Source organism: Clupea harengus, chromosome 20 (genome assembly GCF_900700415.2).
Source record: "Clupea harengus chromosome 20, Ch_v2.0.2, whole genome shotgun sequence".
Lineage (NCBI taxonomy): Eukaryota > Metazoa > Chordata > Actinopteri > Clupeiformes > Clupeidae > Clupea > Clupea harengus.
Window position 1 is genome coordinate 10,740,661 of NC_045171.1, and position 9,606 is coordinate 10,750,266.

General features: G+C 42.6%; 1 protein-coding gene and 1 long non-coding RNA gene across 2 annotated transcripts; one reads left to right on the plus strand and one right to left on the minus strand.

The window, feature by feature from the left end:
* Positions 1-4,174: 4,174 nt before the first annotated feature.
* On the minus strand, positions 4,175-6,591 carry LOC116225219 (proteinase-activated receptor 4-like). Its single transcript, XM_031587353.2, has 2 exons — positions 5,395-6,591; positions 4,175-4,788 (listed from the first exon to the last, which is right to left on the minus strand). The coding sequence occupies exons 1-2, from the start codon at positions 5,408-5,410 to the stop codon at positions 4,208-4,210; spliced, it is 597 nt and encodes a 198-aa protein (XP_031443213.1). The 5' UTR covers positions 5,411-6,591; the 3' UTR covers positions 4,175-4,207.
* A 1,697-nt stretch (positions 6,592-8,288) lies between these two features.
* On the plus strand, positions 8,289-9,189 carry LOC122128546. Its single transcript, XR_006151423.1, has 2 exons — positions 8,289-8,859; positions 8,983-9,189. It is a non-coding gene; the product is annotated as an uncharacterized LOC122128546 (long non-coding RNA).
* The last annotated feature ends 417 nt before the right edge of the window (positions 9,190-9,606 follow it).

The window sequence follows — 9,606 nt, forward strand, 5'->3', positions numbered from 1 at the left end:
GCGGAGTATTGGTGTTACAAGGTTTCACATAAAATGCTGATTTCTATGGAAACTGTGATCTTGTCAATATTCACACCAGCATTGATGTGTTTCATCACAGTTCAGTCATCTCATTTAGTTTACAGCTTTAAAATCGTATTGAAGTGTGCAGTGGCTCTTCAATGAGCAGAAAGAGGAGCCCTTTTGGAGCAGTGGAGGATGAGAGTTGTTATTGTTGGTCAAATGAAGCCGGGGAAAGGTCAAAAGATGTTATGGGAACTAAGTGCATGGACCTCTCTTCTGTTTCTGGTGTCCTCAGTGAACTCAGTGCCAGGGATGGATTACTGAACGAGCCTACCGGGCCCAGGCCCAGGGGCCCATGAGCTCAGGGGGCCCCTAAGCCAGAGCCTTTGCATGAAGACGCTGGGGTGACCAGACGTCCTCTTTTACTCGGAAAAAACTTTGTTTTCATCACGTAGCAGCTGTATCCCCACTGGGCCATTAACAAACTTGCCTAGGTCTACACGGTGCCATAGGGCCTTAGGGATTACTTTGAGAGGAAATCAAAAGCCATTACAGTCATTATCTGAATAATGAGTGGGCAGAGGCTTGTGTCCCGTTGATTACCCTTGGAACAAGCAGGGCTAACTGGTGCTTGAGGCGGTGTCAAGGTGACAGGTGGGGTAAACGGAGTAAGGTAGAGGTTCGGTGCCAAAATAAGTTACCTAGTCAATATGGGCAGGTGCACCTTTTAAAATACAATGACAAATGAACTCACAAACAACCTGTGTTCTAAGTCCTATTCCAAAATCACTGTTAAAAGCCATTATAGTATAGAATCATAGTATATAGAATCGGAGAACCATTTTCTCAAGTTTTTTTTAAAAGTCTTGGTAAAAAGCCAAATTCAGACCCCATTTCTAAGGCATAACATTTTAAATGTTAAATGCTCTTGTAGGGGCAAATGTTACCCCAAGGATGCTGCGCTCGTCTAATGAGCGTCGTTTAGCACTGCCGCCTGTGCAAGTACGGCAATCTAGACTATTCTTATTCGTAGTTCCACGTTGGTGGAACAAGCTGCCTAGCACTACTAGAGCAGGGGCGTCCCTCTCTACCTTTAAGAAGCTCTTGAAGACCCAACTCTTCAAAGAGCACCTCCAATCCCAACTTGCACTTCTACTAGTACCTAACTTGCACTTACAGCAGTTACATTCCTGCACTTTTTTCTATTTCTTATGTAAAATAGTATTTATTGTTACACTAGGTCTCTATTGCTCGTAGCTTGATTGTTCTCTCCCCTGTACGTCGCTTTGGATAAAAGCGTCTGCTAAATGTCTAATGTCTTACATGCTGTAACGTCCTGAACATATAACACCTTTGACCTCTACACTGGGAACATGCTGTAACGTCCTGAACATATAACACCTTTGACCTCTACACTGGGAACATGCTGTAACGTCCTCAACATATAACACCTTTGACCTCTACACTGGGAACATGCTCTAACGTCTTTAACATATAACACCTTTGACCTCTACACTGGGAACATGCTCTAACGTCTTTAACATATAACACTCTGTCCCTTTGGCTTGATATTCATTGGTGCACTGTGAAGTTTGTTGAAAAAGAACTGATCTACTGAAATTATGAAATGACAAAAATTGTATGAATCAATGCATGATAAAATGATAATATTAAAAAATATACACAGTTTTGCTACTTATTTCTGTGCAGGTTATTCTTTGTCAATCCTGTCACACGTGTAACAAGACCACCAATGTGTTGTTGTCCACATGGGAAGCAAGATCAATAACTATGATCTAAGGGAATTGGTGAGTAACTAAGGGGTTGTACAATGATTTAATATTCTTTAAGCTGAAACATATTTTTGTATGAGTGTCAGCACTATCGACCAAATGTGCATCTTAGCCTTTCTGAAAAAAAAGCCGGGTCCTTGCATATCGTCACTGGGCATTATTACGGGAAAAATCACTAATAGGTTCATCTCAAGCATTAACTTAACTGAATTTACAGGCCTCATCATCGTAGCCTACTGAGACTACAATACCAAATGTTGTAAAAAATGTTTTTGTGGTTTAAGACAATTACCACTTTTCCCTTGTCCTACTGGGACTTCTAAAGTGCATTTGACATCACTTATTCCTCTGGACAGACTGGAAACGTGTATTGGCATGACAAGCATTGTTGGCTTGGGCGTATCTAATGATTGTGAAGAGTTTGCAAATTAAAACTTGAATGTTGGTGAATGAAAAACGTATTGTTAAAATGGGTAGGTTTCACATACCAGGCCATATCAGTTGATCCCTTCACATAGTCTGAGACACACCAGGGGTTTGGAGCCAGGGCCATTAGACTTGATTCTTGGCATTTGTCTACAGCCATGACAAGATGGTTGGAGCCAGGCATATTAGCATTTAGATGGCCACAGTCAGTTAGACCGCCCTACCTGGCATTCACACCTTTTCATACCTAGCATCCTGCCACCCCCCTTACACGCCCCCACCTTACATCTTGAATGAAGATCACCAACCCCCTTACACGCCCCCACCTTACATCTAGAATGAAGATCCCCAACCCCCTTACACGCCCCCACTGTATGCTTTACCTCTAACTATATTAATACTAACACATCCCCTCTAACTATATTAATACTAACACGTCCCCTCTAACTATATTAATACTAACACATCCCCTCTAACTATATTAATACTAACGCAGCTCCTCTAACTATATTAATACGAATACATCCCCTCTTACTATATTAATACTAATGCTGCCCTTCTAACTATATTAATACTAACGCAGCTCACGTCAAGCAAACATTTCTGCAGAAAGACCTGGCTGACACCTACCACCACAATATTGTTCAACCCAGCCACTCTCTCCCCCCTTTCGGATTATACCTTGCTTGTTATCAGAGTCCTGTTCTATGACTTTTTTTTACGGGAATTATTTTATCTTTGAGGAAGGAAGTGAAATGAAGGGGATGTAAGGGTGTGGCTGCATGCCATTCCTTTTGGCACAGACGCAGCAAGGGAATATGACGGAAATGGAAATGGTTTCACCTAATAATGCTTCTGTCATTGATGAATGAAGAGGATGGGTGGTACAAATGGTGCTGACTCAGAGGTGTACCACAATATACCTCACCAGACTGTCATGTAGCTCAACTTAAGACCTACCTTTATTTTCAATAATTACGATTTTAAATGAAACAAAACTAGTGAACTTGTCTAATTTGTAGAACCGTAAAACTGCCTTTAAATTCTCTGCCTGCCTGTCTGTCTGCCTACCTGCCTGTATCTCTCTCCCTCTCTCTCTTCATTAAACATGACAAACGTCAGTAAACAGCTGGACAAGGCTTTGAAATCACGGATTTCGTGAGTTTTGAGTTTGTTCATTTTTTTTGGAAACGTCGGACCAGTTGCGACGTAATGTTTTCAGCGGCGCTAATGTTGTGGTTAATTTATCACCAAACAACGTCGGGGGATTGCACAAACACCGTCATTACCTGTTTGTCTGATGCTGCGGGTCAGAAAAGAAGTAGGCTGCAGCCGTTTGGCCGGGCGCTCAGCACTGCATGAGCACTAAGTAGGAGGAGGAGAAGGGAGGGGCGCGTGAGGCTTGTGAGCGCCGCGGAGCATGTCGGGGCGAAATTCTCACAAGAACTCAAATAAATGCCCCGTCATATATCAAAACACATTTGGGGGGAATTGATGACGGAGAGAATATTTTTATTCTTAAATATTGATGAATGAAGAAAAAATTTGGCTCCAGCAGAAGGGGCACTTTTCTCATCCAGGGCAAAAGGGCAGATGCTTGAGCACCACTAGGGATCTATCTGTGCACGTGCCTGGATGGTAGTGGTTGTAGTAGTACAGTAACAGTTGCATGGACATATGTATAAACGTCTGCCCCCTACTGGTTGTTGTTTTTACTGTAACTGCCAAGAGTTACAAACCTAGCATGAAAGGAACGTTTATGTTGCTTTATAATGCTTCTGTCATTGATGAATGAAGAGGATGGGTGGTACAAATGGTGCTGACTCAGAGGTGTTGATTTATCTGGCATCTATCAGCAATGTACACTCTGGCTATTATTACAGTGCATGAAATGCCTTGTATTGTTATTCCTACGTGGCTTCTTATTACAGTGCATGAAATGCCCTGCATTGTTATTCCTAGGCTTCTTATACTTCTTCTTTTTCTTACCCTTTGTACCAAACTTCTGTGGAAGGAAGAAGCTGCCCTGTTTGTCCACGGGCAGCGCATCGTGGCAGGTGGTGATGTTGAGGCCTGTTGGTCTGTTGAGTGGCCAGCAGGGGCGCCATGGCGGCCACGACCACCGCCCATGCCGCTATGCACATGTAGACGGAGAAGCGGTAGCTGCGCAGCGCCATCTCGCCGATCGGGTGCACCAGTGCCAGGTAGCGGTCGAAGGAGATCAGTGCCAGGCTCAGCACCGAGCCGTACGTGTTCCCGTAGAAGACGGCTATCACCAGGCGACACAGGGGCTCGCCCAGCGTCCAGTTGTTGCCATGGAAGTGGTAGGCGATGCGGAAGGGCAGCACCACCAGCAGTAGCAGGTCACAGGTGGTCAGATTTATGAGCAGGATGGTGGATGGCTGCTTCTTGGTGCGGAAGAGCAGCACCCACAGGGCCACCAGGTTGGAGGGGAGGCCCACCACAAAGGCCACGAGGTAGAGGATGGGCAGCAGCACCGTCGTGTCATAGGCCTGGATCTGGACCCCAGACATTGTCCAACTCACTGGCCCTGCAGCACAACAGCCTAGGTGATCAGAAGAAATCAGCTTTATTAGCTTTATTGTCATTCTGATGTACACATGTTGTCATACAAAGAGGGGAATAAAGAGAATGAAATGATGTTTCTCAAGGACCACAGTGCAACACAGACAGTTTTTCCTTTAACCCTACTGATATTATTACCTGGAGAGTGCGGGTGCAGATCTGTCTGAATCGCAGCCAGTTCCCTTGAATAAATCCAAAAAGTTGTGTTCTTTCAATCTTTGTAGGTTATTAGCTAGCTTGAAATATTATATACAGATCTTACCCAGTTTTGAAATAACATGACTAGTCTACAAGGTTGTGCTGGTTGCATTTAATGAAGAGGTCGTGGGGTTTCTAATTTTTTTGATTGAGACCTGTATGCTTTTGCTTTGATTATTGTTGTGTCCACTTCATTGTTGATCTTAATATTTTGGATATATCCTTCGACTGCATATTGCAGTCCCTTTTGCCTTGATCTGGAGGATCAAGACTGTGTCGGACGTAGCAACAGTAACTAAAGGGGCGGGGCCCTGGCGATCGGTCAATTTAATTGAATTGCTTTGAACATATATCGATAGAGACATCTCTATAGTGGTAATTAAATTACCATAGTCACTCCACATGATCCGGCTTTTTATGTCCGTCTTTGTACCTCCGGTGGTGTCCACAATGGCTGGGAAAGGACTCAACTGGGGAGACGTTGAAAGACCTGCCAAAAACCGAGCGAAATGGAGGACATTCGTCAATGGCCTATGCACCCAAAAGGAGCAAAGGGTATAAGAAGAAGAAGTCACTCGGCATCAGTCAGCATCTCCTGTGCAAGGACACATTGATCACATAAATGCAAAATCTTTGTGTCTCCAAAACACAAATGATTTTTGTTAATCAATATGTTTTATGTAGGTATGAGAGCTATCTGTTGGTGTACTCTTGTACATTCTGTTATAAATGCACATATGGTTTGAAGACGATGAACGCAGTATTATTACAGGGAAACTGTGCCAGGTAAACAGAGTTGGTAGTGAGCTAAAGCCATCTCCTTCGCTTTCTTAATGTTTCTATCATAGTATTATTGCTGCACACTTTTTGCAATAAGATGATGCATATATCCTAATCGTATTATATTCTAAGATTATCAGCCGTTACATGCTTTTGTGTTTACAGGAGTCATAGCTTTTTCCTCATCTCTATCATCCAAAATGCATAACATAGCCCAACAGAGCATATTCAGTTTGTCACTGCATACATTTGAAAGAGGGTGTTTTGTAGTTGCCTGTTTTAAATATTTTGCTGACTTATTGCCATGGATTTATTGTCATTCCTGGGCTTTATTAGTTTCGCTAGCTGTTGTACTTATAGTTATACTACCATATATCAGCCAACATATTGGCATAGTCTCCACTACCATAGCAAACCATAAATATGTTTTTTGGCATGCTTGTAAATGATGGAGATTGGCACCATAGTGCCAGCCAATCACAAGGGAACAAGATTAGACAACACAACTAGACAGTAACTGGTAGCTGTTTATGCTACATCCCCCCGACTGATACACATTTTCAGCATCATGAAACAACACCAAACACAAGAACAGTAGCACCTTACGAGAGACAATGTCAATACTATTATGAACTCCTAAGTGTTTCACTTCAACTAGTCACTAGTGTTTAAGCATCTATTTAAGCACATCATAGCGGGATATAATAGCGGCATGCGGGTGTTATCGGCTACGTTTGTGTTGTCATGTTAATCTATAAATAGACTTAGCATATTGATTGTTTAACAGACAGGCCGATTGTTTAACACAGGGGTTTTCAACTGGTTTTGTCCAAGGGACCACCATTCTGACTAGAAAGTAATCCGTGGCCCACTGATGTGCCAGTGATTTCCAAAACATTTTACAGTCCCGTACCCATCTTTTTCATGTTTGTAACCGCCACCACGCCCCCTCCCCCCGCACACATATTCTGCCTATAACACTTGAATATGTGACATTATCAGGGTAGCTCACTAGCCGCCACGCCCCCTCCCCCGCGCACATATTCCGCCTATAGCACTTGTCAGTGTAATTTCTTCGCTGAATATGGGTCTACATCAGTATTTTTGGCAATGCGACTTGACTAATTAGATTGAAATATGTCTACAGGCCCAGGTATATTTAGGAAAAAAAAAAAGTCAATGGTGAACTGATCAACATAGGCACAAACAGCGAGTACAGTAAAACTGCTCGTACAGGGTTTGAAATTACAGTAAAAAGACAGCTTAAGAAAACGTACATGGTTCACATGAGTCCGACTCGTTTGAAGAAGTGAATTGAAATTGAAGTGCGGCGAAGAAGAGTGAGAGTGAGAGTGAGTAACACTGAGCCATAACTTCTTCTTGTCACACAGCAGACTCTGGAGTAAGAGACGGGTGAGTATATCCACTTCTCCCAGGAGCTTCGGTGTTTAAACTCCAGGTTTGAGTTCTCTCTCTCTCTCTCTTCCTCTCTCTCTCCTTCTCTTGCTCGCCCCTGTAATTCCTACCGTTGGAAACTCTGCTTGTCTGAGTTTCACTCTGAAGCCCAGGCAGGTATTTCTGAGGTTCAAAATCAACAGTTAGGTTCAAGGGGCTCCTGCCTTTCCTTTCTGCTTCCGTCAGAGAATGTACACATCAGTCACAGTTTAGGGAGTATTTTTGTCTCTCTTGGCTTTCCTCCTTATCCATATCAAGTCCAAGAAACTCTCCTGCTTGCTTTGTTTCACATAAACTTAACAATTGTGAGCTCTGATCTCTCTCTCTCTCTCTCACATGAACACTCACACACCCTCTCACTCACTCATTATCTCCCTTTATATAACTGTGGGTCTCTATTGTCTCACTCTGTGGTGGTGGTGGTGGTGGATGTGTGTGTGTGTGTGTGTGTGTGTGATCGAGTGAGTATGTGTCAGTCGATGTGGGAGTATACTTCTCACATTTCCAATCAGACTGTGATGTCACAGATGAAAGTCACAAGACAGCCAAATGTTTAACCAAACCGACGCCTAAAACAACAGGCTTGAAGGCTTAAACGTGTTGGAACTTCGTGGGACCGAAGAATGCTTCAGAGTAGTAAATATTGTATATAACCATAATGAAGTGTGCAGTGGCTCTTCAATGAGCAGAAAGAGGAGCCCTTTTGGAGCAGTGGAGGATGAGAGTTGTTATTGTTGGTCAAATGAAGCCCAGGAAAGGTCAAAAGATGTTATCGGAACTAAGTGCATGGACCTCTCTTCTGTTTCTGGTGTCCTCAGTGAACTCTGTGCTAATAACGTCTTTTGCGATGCAATGCTTCACTGTTCTTCTAACGCACGTTCTCTACAGCACAATCGCTTACTGACAGTCTCCCTGGGTGACCATCCTCTTGTCCTATAAACTTTACAGAATTATGTGGTCGGACAGTTTCATAGTGTCCTTTGTTACACTATTGACAGAACTAGAAGCTCTTGGGAGGAAAGTGAAAGCATGTATGTAACCGGGTCATATTTTGAGGTTGTATGTTTTCTAAGTGGTAATGGGACATGTCTCCTTTAAATGCCAGAAAACTACATTGCATCATGTTGTAGTTCCTGGGTTCGTATGTGGTGAATTCTGGGTATTAAGACTGGAGCGAGAACGCAGTGCATCAGAGAAGGTGGCTGGCGTGAGGGATATTTGGTGATACTTGGTTAATATTGCTGGTAAGTGGGACATTTGTCTTAAAATACTTTAATAACCATGCAATTGTATATATCATTGATTTATATGAATGGATGAGTTCGTTTGGGAAGGAATGTTTGTGGATTCTGGCAGCATGTGGATTAGCCCAGTCGCTCTGTCATTTGGGGATGTAGCTAAATTTAAGTTTACATTTGTGAAATACAATTCCGTTTTGGCTATAGAGTGAAGAGTATGAGGTGATGTAGTTAGTGTAGATGTATTTTGTAGGAAATTAAGTTGCATACAGGCTGTATTAAAGTGAATTGTCATGTTTCACCTAGCAGACATATAGCCATACTGGTATCCTGGGAGCACACGTGTGTGGAGGATAGAGATGTGTGCGTGTTAGGAACATGTAAGTGTTGGTATCATTTCATTCGGACATACTGGTGTATATTTTGGTTTTATGTATATTTTAGCTTTATGTATTTGATGTTAGTGGTATACTAATGATGTTTTTGTATTTGTCTACTCTCAGTATCACCACTACCGTTTTGTATTGCTGAACCTTACTTTCATTTATTTTCTTATACGGCTAGTTCAGCTACAGAGTTGGGATAGGCTTAGCTTGTGTACAGGTTAGTTTATCATATAAGATTTCTATTTGATGTCATTTTATTTTTGTACTTTTCTATACAAATCTTTTGTTTTATATATCTATCAGATAAAGAACCCTTACTCTTAATTTTGTTGGACTTTGTGTGTTTTATTCCCCGCCAACAAATTTTGGTACCAGAAGTGGGGTCACATTGTCTGGTAGTTAATTAAATAATAGCATAGTTTATTGTGGCATTAAACGGTAGTGGTGGTACGAAGCTGCAGTGACAGGTTGGACAGACTGAGCCTGGTGTGGTGCAGACTGAGGAAGTGGCAGTGGTGACCCGTGGACTTCAGGCCAGCTGAGAGGGATTTCAGCACAGAGACTGATCAGCTGAGAGGGATTTCAGCACAGAGACTGCATCGACTGCGACATCATCGGGCCAGCTCGTCACGTCAACCGCTCAAGAACTTTATCCTTTGAAAAAAAACTTAAAGGACGCTATTTATCATGGAGGGAGAGGTTCCTGCAGCTGAAAACGCAGCTGACAACATTAACATTTTA